Source organism: Camelus ferus, chromosome 10 (assembly GCF_009834535.1).
Source record: "Camelus ferus isolate YT-003-E chromosome 10, BCGSAC_Cfer_1.0, whole genome shotgun sequence".
Taxonomy (NCBI): Eukaryota; Metazoa; Chordata; class Mammalia; order Artiodactyla; family Camelidae; genus Camelus; species Camelus ferus.
The window spans coordinates 10,467,100-10,485,398 of record NC_045705.1 but is presented as its reverse complement, the minus strand read 5'-3'; the positions used below and the strand labels follow the sequence as shown (position 1 = coordinate 10,485,398).

The 18,299-nt window shown below is 37.0% G+C and overlaps 1 protein-coding gene across 2 annotated transcripts in view; it reads left to right on the top strand.

The window, feature by feature from the left end:
- NOX4 (NADPH oxidase 4) overlaps positions 1–17,657 on the top strand; it is a 90,041-nt gene extending 72,384 nt beyond the window's left edge. For both annotated transcript variants that reach the window (XM_032488362.1, XM_032488361.1), the window contains 4 exons: positions 1,088–1,196; positions 5,457–5,525; positions 8,259–8,359; positions 15,419–17,657. In XM_032488362.1, the coding sequence (XP_032344253.1) occupies positions 1,088–1,196; positions 5,457–5,525; positions 8,259–8,359; positions 15,419–15,539 (400 nt within the window). In that variant the 3' untranslated portion in view covers positions 15,540–17,657. The remainder of the gene's footprint in view (positions 1–1,087; positions 1,197–5,456; positions 5,526–8,258; positions 8,360–15,418) is intronic.
- The last annotated feature ends 642 nt before the right edge of the window (positions 17,658–18,299 follow it).

Here is an 18,299-nt window from a genome sequence, read left to right as displayed (position 1 = left end):
GAGATTAATGGGATACAGAAATAAAGAGCAAGGGTTATTGTGGAAATGTGGTCAGAGAAAGGCCTTCTGAGATGACAGATGAGCACATCGTTCCTGGGTCTGTTACTCAGCAAATCTGTAACAGACTGAAGAATAGAAATTTCAAAGGTAAGTTTGCTTGGCCAGAACATACTTTTTCAGTTATTTTAGTTCTAGGATTATAGGCAAAAATTAATTGATTGATATTGTCATGAAACCACAAACAAAATGACAGTAGGAAGTTCTTCTCAAATCTGTTTCATTCACTCTTCAAGAAAACACAATTTGCCTTAAAGTCCCATTTTATGAAGTGCTGAAAAAGAAATAAGTTGAAGTGATGGGTTTGAATGATATATTATTTCAATTTTAAATACTTGATAAAGATTTGGGACTTTTTGGAGGTTCTCAGAAAAATAACTATATTCGAAACCAGAAATTATTTGTTTCTGAAAACTTATTGCACATTGTTTGGACCCCTAAAGTTTAAAAAAGGGAAGAATATTTTCTTAACCTCAAGCCTACTTCGTAATTATAAGGAGGAATCCAGACTTGGAATTGCGAGTTGCTGGAATGCATTACATAGTAGGTGGTTGTGAAATCTCTTTCTTTAATGATTATTAAGAAGGGGTAAACAGCCAACTTTCTGGAATGATTTGGGCTCATTTTTGCCTGGAAGCCAGGGCAGGGTGATCACTGGAGTCCTGCTGAGTGATAGAACTCACTGAAAACAGAGAACTTTTTTTTTTTTTTCTTTTCTGAGATGCAGAGCTGACATTGCTCTGACTCTAAACTCTGTTCAGTTTGATACATTCAGCTGGAGATGGGTGATATGTATACAATACTCACAAGCTTGAACACGTAAATTCATGGAATACCCCACATCTTTGAGTCAGTATATTGCATTTTAAATTCATTTGGGAGTTAAAGTACGTGCTATGTCAGATGCTGGAATGTAAATAACTGGTTTTTCCAAAGATTGCTTGCTAATGAGAAGCAAATATTCAGGGATATAGAGATTCTTAATTGTTTTTGCCATCCTCATCGCTATGGTGTTATTTTAATTTTAAAGGGATGATTGGAAACCATACAAGCTGAGAAGACTGTATTTTATTTGGGTGTGCAGAGACATCCAGTCCTTCCGTTGGTTTGCAGACTTACTCTGTGTGTTGTATAACAAGGTAAAATTAGGTTTGTTTTTCCTTTTGCAATTGTTTAAATTTTAAAAGATAGCCATTTTATTTCAAATTATTGAAGTAATAAGTGCTCACTATAGGATAAACCAGAAAATGTGCAGATGAGTGAGGAGGGAAAAAAAAATCCCTTAAATAAACAGAGATAACGTCTGTTAATAATTTGGTCCACACCTTTTCAGATATTGGTATCTGTGAATTTGTGTATATATCTAGGACAAGTTTTGACCTAGGATATTTTAACATAGAAATGTATACATATGGCTCGTGATGTATGCATATAGGATGCATATATATATGCATATGTGGATGCAAATGTATGCACATGAGATGGTGAAGGAAGACAGAGAGAGGAAAACATCACAGACAGCAATTGCTGTTACACCTTCTATCCTTTGTTCTAGTAGCTCTTTATATCTTATCTCCACCTTCAGTATTCCAAGTGGGTTGTCAGCAGACCTTTGGCACAGTAATACAGAATTTCATAAATCCCAAAATCTAAGTTTAATTCCTTCCAGGGGTGAAAGGCAGCATTTTCTTCTACAGATAACCTTTTATTTTTCTAAGAATATATCTATCTTTGTCTTTTTAAGTTATGCAAGTAATACACCTATTCATCTTTGCTGCAAATTTGTCAGATAAGCCACATGAAGCAAAATCCTCACCCAAAATACGTAACCAGATGTAACTCACAAACTTTCTATAAATTCTATCATACTATTTGTATTGCTCTGTAAATTGCTTTAAAAAAAAAAAAAGTATTACTATGCAACCAGATACAAAAGGACAAGTATTGTATAATTCCACTTGTATAAGGGACCTAGAATGGTCTACTTCATAGAGACAGAAAGTAGACTGGTGGTTGCCAGAGGTTTTGAAGGAGAGCAAGTGGGGAGTTAATATTTAATGGATACAGAGTTTCAGTTTGGGAAGATGAAAAAGTTCTGGAGATGGATTGGTGGAGATGGTTGCAAAACAATGTAAATGTATTTAATGCTAAACAACTGTACACTGAAAAATGGTTAAAATGATCAATTATATGCTATGTATATTTTACCACAATGAAAAAATAAGTGCAGATTCCTGGGACTCACCAAGAGCCTGCTAAATCAGGAGGGGAGTTGGGGGAAGGGATGATGAGAAGCCATTGAAAGGATTTAGATTTGAGCAGGCTGATAACGACTGTAGATCATCTTGGGAGCGTGTGTGAAAATACCAAGCCTGGGGTACTTCAGTTTCTAGAGGAACAGAAGATGGGTGATGGCCAATAAAGGCGATCGGTCCGAGTGGCCAGTGAGGTAGCAGGAAAAGCAAGAGGTGGCTCTGTCCTTGAGGTTAAGGGAGGAAACTCTTTCAGGAAGAGCGAAATCAGCACTCTCAAATTTATGAGTATTTTTTCTAGGTTGATACCTGAGACTGAACTCTCTAAGTTGGAGACTGTGAGGAGATGTGAATGAATTTAGTATATACTGACAAAAGGTCCCCAAAAGAGGCTGAAACAATTTACATTCCACCAAAGAACATGAGAGAAATTTCTTCCAAACATTTTATTACCAATCTTTTACATATCTACCCATCTCTGAAAGAGTGCGGTCTCATTGTATTTTCCCCTACAAGCTAGGGAGATTGAACCTCTCTTCCTACGATTATCAACCACTTGTCTCACTTCTTGGATTTCCTAATTCTACCTTTGCTTTTTTTTTCTAATTAAAAAAAAAAATCTTTCTTGAACTGATATAGAGCCCGTACATTTTTTTTTTAATAACAGGCTATAATTGGATCCAAGATACAGAAAAACACATTTGAATAAAAGATGATTTATAAGGCAAGCAGCAGGGTAGGAAAGGAATGAAGGAAAGAAAAACATAAATGGCTGCACCTTCAAAGCAGTTGAATCTTAATATTTCTTTTCAAGTTTTTTTGATAGGTTATGCTTTACCCTTAGGGTTCCATGGAGTAAATAACACGAAAACTTAACGCTAGTATAAACAATGTGGTGATGATTATCTTCTACACACAGCCCAGCATACTTGTTTTGGTTTTTCACATCAGAAGGATGAACACTGGTTCTTCAATGGTGCTTCTGACGATGATGTTAAAAAAGGAAAGTCTTTTATTATTTTCTGTGTTTGCAACTGTGTTACCAGGTTCAGTATGTGGGAGTGTGTATGTTTGTGTGTGTGTGTTTCTTCAGTAGATATTATTGCTTGTCTTTAGTAAGGGAGAAATTAAAATAGAGACATTGAATTCATTAAATACATTATTTAAATTTGCACACTTCTCTCTGGAGGTCACAGGCATCAAACACCTGATGATGCAAGAGTTATTGGGTTAATCTCAGAGCAGCATCCTGGTAGACATTTAAGACAAAAATCAAAGGGGGAGGGTATAGCTCAGTGGTAGCATGCATACTCAGCACACATGAGGTCCTGGGTTCAATTCCCAGTACCTCCAAATAAGTAAGTAAGTAAGTAAGTAAATAAATAAACAAACAAAGCAACAAACCTAGTTACCTCCCCCTGCCAAAAAAAAAAATTTTTCTTTTTGAAGACAAAAGTCAAATGCAAGTCACGTGCTTTGTGAGGTGCTGTCCATGACTGGCATCTGGAAATTCCTCAGTTTTGCCTCACAATTAAAATTCATAAACCCTGATTCAATTCCTACAGGGCTTTAAAATGAATTTAGGGTTTGGATGTAACTTGAGGCAGCTGTTGTGTGGAACATAACTAGCGATTTATATTTTAAGAGTATTATGGGTGCTGAGAGAATCTTCATTTATCACCGTCAACGTAAAATATGTTTTTATTGGGATTTTACCATTTGGAGTTGCCGCCTGTCAGAAAATATGTAATTTTAGAGCTGGAAGAAGCCTGTGAGATTAGGTCTTTCAACCCTGTCGTCGTCCTGATGAAGAAGCCTATATAAGCCTATATACGTTGAGTAACCCCCCTAGACATCTCAGGGTCAGATAGCGAAGGCAATAGAAGTCATTCCCTTAGTTACCTGCCGGGAGCCCTTACTATGACAAGGGTGCCAGAGGAGTGAGGAAACGTCACTTAGTCACTCCCGACTTGCAGAATGACTTCTTTTGCTTTCCTGAAACTTCTACTTTGAGCCCGAGCATATCCATGAAAAAGTGATTGCTTTCATGCTACATAGAAACAGTGCTTGAAATCAGTGGATCCTTTTGCCGTAATAAGGTCCAGCAAAGGCACACATACCGTCTCAGGCAAACCTACTGTGCCCCCTGATGCTCAAGAAATAGTCTGGCTGTTGAAGAAGTGCTGGTCACTTTCCAGGTCTTTCCTCAGAGTCCACACATCAGATACGCACCCCTGTTCTCCAGAGCACACCTGTTGTGTCCCTTCTCTTCTTCCACTTTTGATTCCTTTTCTTTCTCTTTCACCTTCTCCTTTTTTCAGGGTGGTGCAAGGAAACCCTAAGAAGAGTAATGCATTTAAACGTAGATTTTAGAAGTCAGGATTCAATCAGAGCCTGGGCCAGTCATGAGCGAATTCACTGGGAAGCACAGGGGGACAAAAACCCTTTCCTCCCTTTGTTGGATTTCTTTTCCTTTAGATATTTTTCTTTGTCAGTTTATTTTTCAAGATATCAAAATGTTTGAGGTTTTTTCCTAGGATGTTTTATTTTGGCAGGTACGTTCCCTCCTCATACATTTTTATAGCCGGGAACCCAGTGCTGAATAGGAAGAAGGTGGGAGCTTGAACCGAGTCATTTGGGGTTTTCTTGTTTTGTTTTGTTTTGTTTTGTTTTGTTTTGTTTTGTTTTGTTCCTAGCATGTATATTATATATCACTTTTGACTTTTTTTTTTTTTTTTTTTTTTTTTTTAGAAAATCATGTTCTTTCTGCGTGAACTCTTAGGTAAAATTTAGAGGCTCTTAGGGAATAAAATAAGAACTATGTAGGAGGGATTTAAAGGAATATTAGTGGAGTAGTTAGCATGCCTGATTTTGTATCTTTGAGGGTAACAGGGAACGAATCCCTTCCACAACCTTCATCGTAACTAATCAAACCTATAGACAGTAGGCAGCAGGTTATTAATGTCAGAATCTGCCGTGTATGTGGTCCGTGTTTATGTACATGTGTATATACATTTGCTCGTAGATGTTGGCTGTGATAAGACGAGACCTGTTTTAACAAATTGTAGAATCACGTATGTTCGAAGAGGAGAAAGTCTGTGTATACAGAATCAATTTTAATGTCTGTTTACTTTCATGTCCTCCCAGTTTTGGCAAGAGAACAGACCTGACTATGTCAACATCCAGCTGTACCTCAGTCAGACAGATGGGATGCAGGTATGTGATTGGATGTTCTTGTAAATTAAACAAGGCTCTCGAGGATAGAAGATTTACTGTAGGGGCTGGGCTGGAGGAAGATGTCTGCAGGTGGTTTGAAGAGATGCTTCCCACGGGGAATGCCTCTTCTGGAACGTGTCCAGCAAACTCGTGGCTCGTCCTTGAAGTCATCCGTTTTCTGCCTTTCACTTGTCCTCCTCACAGGGAGCTGAAACAGACCTTTGAGTTCCCCTCTCTCCTCTTCTCTGTTGCCTCATCTAGAGATCAGAACAGACGTGAACAGTTTTGTGATTGTGTTCAGGGAGGGGAGGTTTTATGCGGGGAGAGAAGATAAGGTCATACAAAATGAAGCTTATATCTCTTTAAGGGAAACTAAAAAATCTAACAGACATCACGTATTATTTACTTAACTGCTAGACGCTGTGCTAAGCATTTCATATACATTTTCTTATGTAATTCCAACAGATTCAAGAGGTAAATGATATTGTGAGCCCCATGCCATAGGTGAAGAAACTAGTATTTACATCAAATTGCTGCATAGGTGTAGAAACCTGGGTGTGAATGCTCCCGCAGGTTTTATTTCATCCATTTTCTGTAAGACTTTGAATACAAAATATGAATGCTTGTCAGTTACTGTTGCATCCAGCGCAGCTTGGGACTGTGTCTGGGGATGGGCAACGTAAGACTTCAGAAACAAAGAGACAAAGTAAAGAGCAAAGATGGGAGCAGGGGGACTCAAGATCTCGTGGATCTAGAGCACCGACAGCCTGGTCGACATCATACTTATTAGGAGTACACAGCTCAGAAAAAAATGCGATCAAAGAGGTGGGGCTTCAGATATCCGATAAGCCCTAAATTCTGCTTGCTGGTTAACTGATTAATTTCAGGCCCATCCCTTCCAGGAACAATCACCCTCCTCGGGGTATGCAAGATTTCTAAGTCTATCCTGTTATTGCCTCTGGGACAATCTTGAGATAGCACGTATTTCCCCTGGGTCAAACCGCTCGCTTTCATGCCAGAACAAAGTTCTGTGAATGGATGATCTGGCTTTCCAGGACCTTCCATTGTTTTACCCTAAGGAAATATTGTCGCTGATAGATGCAACTGGTGTTCCAGGTTCTTGTCCCGTCCCAGAAAGAATTCAGAGACAAGACTTAGAGGTTAAAAAGGTAAAGTGAGGATTTATTAAAGGATGGATAGTACACTCTCAGGGGAGAGTGGGCAGGCTCAGGTGAGCAGCGGCCCTGAGTTTCTTTGGCAAGTTATTTACATAGGGTGTAAAAATGAATGGGCGGAATATTCATTGGGGAGGGAAGGGTTTGGTATCATATTCCCTGATTATCATCCCAACTCCACCTTCCCAAAGGGAGGAGGGATTTTTGTCCTTATTTAGTCTGGGTCAGAAGTGTCATGGCGTCGGTTCATGATGGATACTTCTAATCTGCAAGGCTAATTTTATTGAAATGAGGGCATAATGAGAAAAGGTTACATTCGGACACTGGAAATTCCTGCCTTTTCTGACCTTTCTTTGTTGGTCTCCAGGCCAAAAGGTGTGGCCCCTTATCAGCCCAAAGATTCCAGCTTTTCCTTCTCTGCCCAGGGACCCCTGCTGCTCACATGATGTGTGGTTTCCTGCACTTGGCCTGTGCCCCTTCTTTCTGCCCAATTCCTGCCATTTGGTCTGTGTCCCCCTTTCTCTGCTCATATCTAGCTATCTGCCTGCTCTAACAATATCTGCCCTCCTTCGTGCCCTTATGGTCAATCTTAGGATTGCCCCTCACAAATTTTCTTCAGCATAATATGTGCTATAGGTCATCTACTGCATAAAACATTAAAACGAAGCAAGCATGTGCATTTTAAGCAAGTAAGTGTGAATATAATATTTTAAACTGGAAATTTAAGTGCAGCTTGTTTTCTAGTTGCTTGTTTTCCAGCAGCTTGTTTCCCAGCAGCTTGTTTCCCAGCAAGTTACCTCAAAACTAATCTAACCCTATTTTTTCTAGTCAGATTTCTATCATACTTGGTATGTAAAAAGTATCTCATTTTGCTGCTCTCATGAAGCAAGTCAGTGTCATTATTCCTCATGGTTTCCCTGTAATTAAGGTACGGAGCATAACTTACATCTGGTTCTCAGTTTGTCTGTCTGGGACTCAGACGCTTTCTCCTCTCTTCTCATCTCACTCTTGACTCTTCGCCGCCAATTCAGATCTCATATTCTGTTCACTGTAAACACCAGCCCATTCATTAGAAGCTGTTTGTTGATAGATCCCAAATTTGGAGCTTTTCTATTTTAGGCTGTCATGTCTGGGATCATTTCCCCAAATTTATGATGACAGTTCATAGTATTTTACTCATACAATGAGCCATTATACGACAACTTTGCAGTACAGAAACGCTTCCATAAAACTTACATGCTGCACCCTTTTTGAGAGTAAGCAATTAGAAGGCATTCTTTAACATGGCAGTTACTTACAAATGAAGCAACTAACTGAAGTCTAGGGAAATCAGCCATTTGTAATGATGGCATTCAAGAAGATAATGGATTTTAAAGGGAAAGAGGGAGGAAATGATGCTTCTAAATGACTGTGCTTAATAGGTTGCCATTTGATACTTACATGCTTTGCCTCACAGCAGTTTGGTAGGAAGCCACAACGCCAGCAGAAATGATGTTAGAGAAATGGGTTATTTGTCCAACTCTGTGTCATATAAAATGTAGCACTTTCTTTCTGGCAGAAGATAATTGGAGAAAAATATCAAGCACTGAATTCAAGACTTTTTATTGGACGTCCTCGGTGGAAACTTCTGTTTGATGAAATAGCAAAATGTAATAGAGGGTAAGTCCTATTCCTCAAAAAATTTGACACGTGGCTAATGATCGAATTAAAATATTCCCAAGTCATTACATGAAGTTTTTAAAGATCATTTAGTAATGGGTTTACAAATTACAGAGTTGCTTAAACACTCAATTATCACTGTCAAAGGAGGAAGCAAGGCGGGAAACACCTAACGTATCTGTAATGCCAAATAATTAAAATTTGGTGTAAAAATAGTCTATAAGGTATTTATGAACGAGACTCTCCTACCCACTTTTAAACTTGCATGGACCCGTATTAAAATGGATGTTCATTCCCACAGTATAAATCAGGTGATCACTGGAAATTTTTTAAAAGTCATGTTGGCAAACAAGGGAGTTCTTCTAATAGTTCTAACGTGAATGTGCTGAAAAATCAGCTTTTTTGTACCTTTGTACCAGAATGAATACATTTTTTAAAACTCATAGAGACTGTTATATGCAGTTTCTAACTCAGAAATATCTCCATTTTCTTTTCTTGGAAGCTATAATTCTGTGAAGAATCTTAGCATTATGGACTATATGTGTATGATCTGAAGAAACTGCTACTGAAGGATGACATTCATTTTAGGGCACAGACTAGTGAGCCCATTTGTCTTCTATAAAATTACCGTAGTGCAGAGCGAGGGTCTGTTAAGAGTTCGAAAAGCATTTTGAAAATCATATACCCACTCACACGTTTTAATGTTGGCGTTGAAAAAGTTTCATTATAAGTTTAAATAATTCCAAAGGCTGTGATTTCTAACACATTGCAGATACTGACATTTTAAAATTAATGTAACTCTTTTAAGATATCTACTAGAATCCAAACATCATAGTTTCTAGGCACCAGCCTCATATATTTGCATCTTTTGTCGCTTTCGTTAGCAGTTGGAAATTTTATGTCACTATTTTGTCTATTTGAACTTGTATTTCTGTCCTATTTAACCTGCAGAATTTTATCAAGATTCAATATAGTTTTGCACTTGAACTAATACTTTTGTTGCTAAACTAAACACACTTCTGCAATAAGAATATGTAAATAGATGATTTAATTTTTAAAATTTCCTTTGACTCTAAGGCTCCAGCGATTTTTTTTCTTCTGGATCAAGTTATTAAAATTATTAGCATATAGTTGATTAATTCATAATTTTTAAAATACATTTTGATAAATATAAAAAGGATATTTGATTGTTAATCAGTGAGGCAGCTTAGTAGATCGAGAGCTGTCTGTAAAAGCCCCAATGTGTAAATTTATGGGTGAATGTGATTTATTGAAAGAATCACTGATTCATCATGGCCTTTGGCTTCATCTGTGGAGATTTTGTTCTAGGAATCACGGTGTGAAACCCCAGAAGCAAAATCTAAAAAGGAATATAGCTGCCCATGTAATTCATATAGCAGCCATGCTGGAAAACACTTCTGTGTTTCTTTCCCATGATGAAGTAATTTGGGGTTGAAGAGGGAAGCATTATCTAGAAAGCAAAGGTCCTTTGTAATATTCAGGGCCCTAGTTAAAGATGAACTATAGGATAAAGAAAAAAAAAAATCAACGCAGTCTTGGTTATGTTTCTTTTCTTTCTTTCTCCAAAATCATCCACCTTAGATGTGAGAATCTTGCCACAGTCACCTGGATCTTGCTACGCACCAGACTCCTTCCTCTTTAATGACATTTAACTGACCTCTGACAAGCGTCGTTTTACTAGTTTTCAAAGTAGAGTGCTGGAAACTTTGATAGTTTGGGTTTTTGTTTGTTTTTGCTCAGTTCTGAAACCAAACCCCAAAACAGTAAAGGATCATTTGCAAGAAATTAGTTTGGGACCATTGGTGTCTTTGGCTGCTTCTTAAGAGTTCTCATTTGTTATATAATATTCGTATTGAGAGAGATTTTGTGTGTTTATTTAGTTGTTCATTTTCTTTAAACAGCAAAGCTGATTAAGAAGAACAAATGTGCACCATCTACTGTTGACATTCGTACAACTCTGTCATTTTGTGTATTTGCTCTGGGCAGGCACCTGAGATGCATTATTTTTTTTAAAGGATTTTTATGGTGCATAGTTAAGAAAAGAATGGATCAACATCTTAAGGGTTCATTAACTCAAAGAAGGCACTATTTAAATAGAAGTCTTCATTTTAGATGTACAATTTTGGTTAACTTCATGTATGCAAATTGCTGAGAGAATATAAAGAGAGAAAAATAGAGAACAGAGATATATAAATTTGCACCTATGTATGAGACTGGTCCCTTCCTTGCATGTCTTTTTAAAATTGTTTATTATACCTAAGATCCAGTTTCCTATTATTTATGATAGAAATGTATATCATAGCTTAAGTCAGTTGAATTTATGCATCAGGCAAAAGGAGAAATAGAGGATTAACTTTATGTGGCCTTTGGAGTAGAGAAAACTCCGGGACTGGACTAAATGTCTGAAACTGTATCTGTATTTTGCTGCCTCATGGTGTTTTCAAAACAATACAGATTAAGAATACCTAGGTTTGGTCTCTCTGTCCCTGAGTCGAGTCATTCAAACCTTCTGAGTCTCCAATACAAGGAGTGAATAATCTCTAATGAGTGAATAAGCTTTCATTATATGAGATCATACACTTTAAAATGCGTGAAAAAACAAGTATTGGTGTAATAGGAAAATATGCACAAATGTATTGAACACTTATGGAACTAGTTCCCAACATCTGCTCCCAAACAACATTTTCTGTTAGCATCCAAGTCTGTGTCTACCCATCTCAACAAAGTGTTTGTAGATAAATCTCTAGATGATCGTTGGATTGCAGCAACCTAATGAAAATTAATTCAAATGAATTGCAAAGATTCATTGCAGATCTTGAAAAGTTGTAGGATTTCATTGTTAGTGAAAGTGACATTGGGGAACTCCTCAAATTCTACAAGGCTCTCCTGGAGCTAAAGTAGTTAACAACTGGAAGACAAAATGTTAAAAAAAAAAAAAAATCATGCATGTGCTTTGAAAATAATTATTTTATTATGAAGTACTTAAGATAAGCCTTTGGGAAATCTGCAGAATTAAAAACAAATTAACTCTATAGTTGCCCTGTGAAACCAAGAAAGAAAATAACAGTATCTTATTGTCATAATGCATTGTTAACAGAGAATGCATAGAAATAGACAAAATGTATAGAAAATTACATTAAGGCTTTTGTGGGTTTTTGGTGGTATAAATTCAGTAGTTAAGTTATAGTCATTTTAAGTAATCCATTGTATCTAGCTCTGGTTTTAATAGTAATCTGAGTTTTATTAAATGTAAGAATTAATTTTTGTACTTCTTTGTTATTCTCTTCCTTCTGCTCACTTTGGCTCTTCTCTCACAAATTTCTTAAGGCGGAACTGGAGGTCGCTATTTTTGACATTTGTTCTTTTCTAATGAACGTATTTTAATACTGCAAATTTCCCTCTAAACACCGCTTTAGCTACATACCACAAATTTTGATATTTTTGTTTTCATTTTTTTACAGAGCAAAAAAATCTTTAATTTTCCAAAAGATTTCTTTTTTGATCCATTAGTTACTCCGAAGTACGCTGTTTAATTTCCAAATACATGGGTATTTTACAGATATCTATTTGTTCTTGATTTCCTGTTCAAACGGGTTTTAAGAAAACATGCTCCTTTTGACTTCAGTCCTTTAAAACTTATTGACAACTGTTTCACTGTCCAGAATGTGGTCTGTCTTGATTAATGTTCCATGTGCACTGAAAAAGGGAGTTTGTATTCCATTGTTTTTGGGGAGATCACCCTACAAGTATCAGTTAGTTCTAATTGGTTGATAGTGGTGTCCAAGTCTTCAATACACTTCCTGATTTTCTGTCCACTTGTTCTATCAATTAGTGAGAGAAGAATATTGAAATCATCAACTATAATTCTAGATGTACCTGTCTTTACAGTCCTATCTATTCTTGATACACGTATATTGAAGTTTTTAGTTCTAGGATTTAATTGTAGTGTTTAAACTACGTACATTATGTTTTATTATTACATTGTATTCATTAGAAAATAAATTACATTTTACTTTTACATGGATTAAAAATAGTTTTTTCCAGCTTTATTTGATATAATTGATATACAATGTTGTGTAAGTTTAATGTGTACAATGTAATGATTTGATATGTGTATGTTGTAAAATGACTACCACAATAATGTTAGTTAGCGTATCTCATCTCACACAATTACAGATCTTGTGTGTGTGGTGAGAACTTTTAAGATCTACTATCTTTGCAGCTTTCATATGTACTGTGCAATATTGCTAACCATGCTGCACCTTACATCCCAGAACTTTTTCCTCTTATAGTTTGTAATTCTTTGTCGGTCTTCCCTCAAACCCCACCTCCCCCACCTGCCTCTGGCAACCTCCAATATACTCTCTGTTTCTATGAGCTTTTTTTTTTATTCAGATTCCACATATGAGTGAGATCATACAGTATTTGTCTTTTGTCTGATTTATTTCACTAATCACGATGCCTTCAAAGTTCATCCATGTTGTTGTAAATGGCAGGATTTTCTTCTTTTTTTATGGCTGAATAATATTTCTGTGTGTGTGTATGTGTGTGTGTTTGTTATCACATCACATCACATTTTCCTTGTTCATTTATTCATCTATAGAGATTAAAGTTGTTTCCGTGTCTTGATTATTCTAGATAATGCTACAATAAACATGAGGGCAGATAACTGTTCAAGATAGTAATTTCATTTCCTATGGATATATACACAGTAGAGGGACTGCTGGGTCATATGATGGTTTTGTTTTTAATTTTTTGAGGAACCTCCATACTACTGTCCGCAGTGGCTGCACCGGTTTACATTCCCACCAGCAGTGCACAAAGCTTCCCTTTTCTCCACAACCTCGCCAGCACTTACTTCTTGTCTTTTTGATGATAGTTACTCTCACAGGCATGAGATGATATCTCATTGTGGTTTTCCCTTGCATTTCCATGATGATTAGTGATGCTGAGCACATTTTCACAGACCAGTTTGCCATTTCAATATCTTTTTTTGGAAAAATGTCTATTCAGATCTTTTGCCTATTTTTAATTGGATTATTTTTATTGATATGTATTTGATTTACAATATTATATTATTTTTAGGCGTACAACATAGGATTCAAAGTTTTTATAGATTATACTCCATTTAAAGTTATTATAAAATATTGGCAGTATTCCCTGTGCTATATAATATATTTTGGTAGCTTATTTATTTTATACATAGCAGTTTTGACCTGTTAATCTCCTCCCCACTTCCCTCTCTCCACTGGTACCTGCTGGTATGTTTTCTATATCTGTGAGTCTGTTTCTGTTTTGTTGTATTCGTTTTAATTTTTAGATTTCATATATTAGTAATAACTTTTATTTTATTTGTTCTTTTTAATATTGTTGGACTTGTGTCCGGCATGCAGTTTTATTACTTGGGTTCAGTTTGATCTTTTCAAGGCTTGCTTTTAAGCTTTGTTAGTATAGGTCCAGAGCAGCCTCTGAACTAAGGCTGATTTTACCAACATCCTTCCTACTCCTTGCAAACAACGTAATACCTTTCTGAGGACATTACCCACTGCCAGTGTATTACATATAGATCTTTCCATCCTGGTTTGTGGGAATCTGAATTGTTGACAACCTTGCATAAACTCTGAGAACTGTTTAGCTTACTGCTCCCTGGGAGTTCTTTACCCAGTTTCACGTGGTTTCCTCTCACGCACGAGGAGATTAGGACTCAGCCAGACGTGAGGGTACTCCTCTGCAGATCTCCAGAGCTTCTTTCTTTGGATATAGCCTCCCTTCCATATTCTGTTCCACAAGTTCTAGCTTCTTTGGCCTTCATGACCTCCATTCTTATCTTTAACTCAGTAAGACCACCAGCCTCTGCATGAGTCTCCCTCCTCTGTGCTGCAGCCTGTAAATTGCCTTCAGGCAATAAGCAGAGAGTTGTTGGACTCACCTTAGGTTTTTTTGTTTGTTTGTTTTCTTTCTTTTTTTTCTTTTCAGGGATCACAGTTCTGTGCTGACTGTTGTCTAGTATCTGGAAATACTTGTTTCATATATTATTCACTTTGTCCTACTTTGTTAATGCAAGAGGGTAAATCTAGTCTCTATTACTCCATCATGGCTGTAAGGAAAAGTTTATTTTATAGTTCTTTGTTTCATTTTTCAAGGTAAAAAGTTTTAATAAAATCTTTTTTTCAGTGTTTATTATAAATTTTGGTATCCATTTAAATGGATTCACTGCCTTTTTTTCAGCACCAATTATTCTCAGATAATGAGTACATGCTGTATTTGTTCAGGATATGATAAGAATTGTTAATCATTTTGATATCTTAGGAAGAATTCGATGCAAATCAACAAACTCTGGAGGAAGATCAATGTGAAATACTAGTTATTTCCTGGGATTTATTTATTCTATTTGTTAGGAATGTGTCTAATTTATTCACTAAAATTTTATGCTAGCAATAAAACCTGCTTGGCATTTGTTACAATTATTGCAGTGCATGAATAAAATAGAAAATGTATTCAGATTAATATGCTGTTTGTTTCAATGTGGATATAAATTAGTCACTTAAAATTATCCTTTCAAATTGGTATTAGCTTTCCTCTCTTTTCTCTTATTCACCGCTGCTCATGAAAAATCCATGGGATCTTTAGGGAAGAAAATGTTTGTAAAACATGTAGTATGAGGAGGGCTGAGATGGCCCAGAGTGGGTGGACATCTGCTTATGTGTCACATATGTGGGGCAGCTGACATTTATCAGTCGCTGTTCTTGATTTGGCTTCTGCCCTTTCCAATGACATGCAGACTGCAGATAATAAGCAGATGTGTGCTCCTAGTTATATTCTTTGAATTATCTTGATTTCTAGTATGAAAAGCATGAGGTCAGTAAAAAATCTGCCTGGTGGTCACTTACATTTGGAAATAATTGGAAACTTACTTTCAGTATGCAAAGCAGCAAATTAACTTTGTTAACGCCTTAGACATACTCCTAAAGCAGACTTCTTGTCATGTTCTGCCTAATTTTCCACCTGATTTTCCATTTTCTCCCTTTCCCTTTCCAGGAAAACAGTTGGTGTATTTTGCTGTGGACCCAGTTCAATCTCTAAGACTCTTCATAAACTGAGTAACCGAAGCAATTCATATGGGACGAGATTTGAATACAATAAAGAATCTTTCAGCTGAAAACCTTTGAGATGAACCAGGACTCTAAAGAAGGAATGAGTGCAATTTCTAAGACTTTGAAATGCAGCTGAATCAAACAACTGTGTCATGCCAAAGAGTAACAAGGTTTTCTTATTTATGATTATTTAAAATGGAAGTACAGAGAATGTGGCAAGATGACAGGTCACATTACATGCTTAATCTGGAAACCAAAGAGGCCCTGAAGAATATTTGATGTGATTACTCACTTTTCACTGCTCAAATTAAAAGAAAACTATCAGATGCACGCTGTTGATTTTTATGGCAGATTCAAGAACTCCCTGGTGAGGAGTTCCATCCGCTCACTGTGAGGCTGAGAGCCTTGGTCCTCTTTAAATTGTTTTTGGTTGAACAAGATGCAAGATTGAACAAAATTAAAAATTCATTGAAACTCAGATTACATTTTCTACGTGACTATAAACAGAGTAGCTTTGATTTAGAAGAGCTCCAGGCAAATGTATTAGGTGTTTGAAAATGCAGCACAGGACTGTGTGTTGATACGGGTACTTTGAGTCAACGTCTAACCTTGCTCACTACTGACGCTCATACCTCTGCTTGGTATCTGTAGACTTTACACGCAGTGAACTGCGTGCAGATGTTGATATAATATCTGTTTTTATATTTTTCTCTCTTCTGTGTTCTTTTGTCTAGAGAAGTCCCTTGGCATGTGTTAGACACAATGATTTAATCGGTCCTTTTCATCCCCAATTTATTTAATCTATTATGATTGCATTGTAGTGAGGAAGATATCATTCCTGTAAATTATAAAGGGACATGTAGACTAATAACTTTTTTTCCTTTTCAGCATTTTGGCCTCTGTTATTTTTATTTACTCTTTTATTCCCCCTAGTGTCATTTGTCTTCATTTTAGCCTCTTAAGGTGCTTTATGTAATTTGCACTTGGAAGACCAAAGAGTGTTGTGTCATCTGTGGTCACTGAGATAGGAGTTCTCTCTCTTTTGTCGCACGTTGGTTTATGCTGGAGACTTTGAGAGTATAGTCACATTCCTGAATAGGAAGCGTTTCTTTGACTTTTTATACAAGAGACAACACTTTGTTGATTATTCAAATTTAAGTTCAGAATCAAGATTATTATTGTTGCACTGTCAGGTATTCTGAGTCTTGATGAAGAATGAGTGAGCATAAAGTCCCTGTTGGGGCAGTGCCGTGTGATCCTGTCAGCTTATGCTCCCTGGTCATACCCTTGGTTCAGAGGAAAAATCCACTTTGCTATTTTAAGAATTAAGGTATTTCTACAATTTAGTGATTTTGTTTTGTAGACATCTGTTGCTCTCAGACAGTGCCCATTGCTGAAATCAGCAGTGTAGCTTGTCTTGCCTCCGTTAAAATGTTGCAGTATAGAACATAATATGATAGATGCTGCTGTCATTTTTTGCTCTGATTCACCGATAGCAATCAAGCATGTTAACCCATCTAGCATTAAATGCCCAGAAACATATCACGTACAGCTAGTTCTTCCTCTCCTTGGACCTCTTTCTTTTCCCTTCTGTGGAAGGAAAGTGAGTCAGAAAAAAGATACGGGGAATGTGCAATGTTTCTGCAGATTTAGCTCTGAAGGCATATTTAATAACCAGTAAGCACATCTTGGCCACACTTTCTAAAATAAAAATAATTTTCATAAAAACACTGAACAGAGAGAACTGTTCAGAAGAAACTTGAGTTAGTACAGGCTTGGTATATGATAGTCTCTAATAGTTATAATTTATTTATGTGATTATATTAATATACCTACTTTGAGTAAAACTGGTGGAAGATTTTTCAAGGAGAATGATCTTTCCGAATAAGTCTTCTTTTCTAGGTGAGCCTCTTTGCCTATTTTAATGTTCAAACACTGAGTGTTAAACACGAAATGTTTGCTTCTGTAAGTAGGAATGATACCAGGACTTCATCATATGTGCATAAGAGAGCTTTGTTTTGTTTCTGAGGATTCTTTCTCTGGGGCCAATTCTTGTTAGCCCAATCTTAAAACTGTAATTTTAGTGGCAATAAATGTTAAAATTGAAATGTTATCCTTGAAATCTCTGTAAGCTTACTTTACCTTTGCAACAATAAAGCAGACAGAGTTTCTTCACAAGATGACACAAGTTTAAGAAATGGAATCTATCTGAGTATGCACTGCTGTGAGTGGCTTTGACGCAGGAAAACGGATGTGGGGTGTGAGGAGGGCGTGTCCCAGGCTTCGGTTGAGCCCCTGGGTCGTGCCCCGCCAAGTGTGGGTCCTTGGCTTCGTGCAGGAAAGAATTCAAGAGCGAGCCACCGTTGAGTAAAGGTAGATTTATTCAGAGAGATACATCAAAAAGCAAGAGAAAGACCACGAGGAATGGGGGTTGGGTGCTCAGATTAGAGTAAAAGTAGGTACACATTCTATAGACATTCCTTTTCCATCTCTGAAGAGGGAGAGAGAAAGAAAGAGAGGTGGCAGTGGCCATGATACACCATGCTGCCAGTTTTTATGGGCTCAGTGGCTTCATATGCTAATAAGTGGAAGGACCAGTTTAACTAGCCTGGGGAAGGGGCTGGGATTCCCAGGAAGTTGGCCATTTCCCACTTTGACATTTTGTGGCTAGCCTTGGGACTGCCATGGCACCTGTGGGCATGTTACTCACCATGTTAATCTATTACAATGGGCGTATAGTGGAGCTCAAGATCTGCTAGAAGTTAAATCTCTCATCATCCTGAGCCTCAAGGCCCACTGGCGGTTGAATCTTCCACCATTTTGAT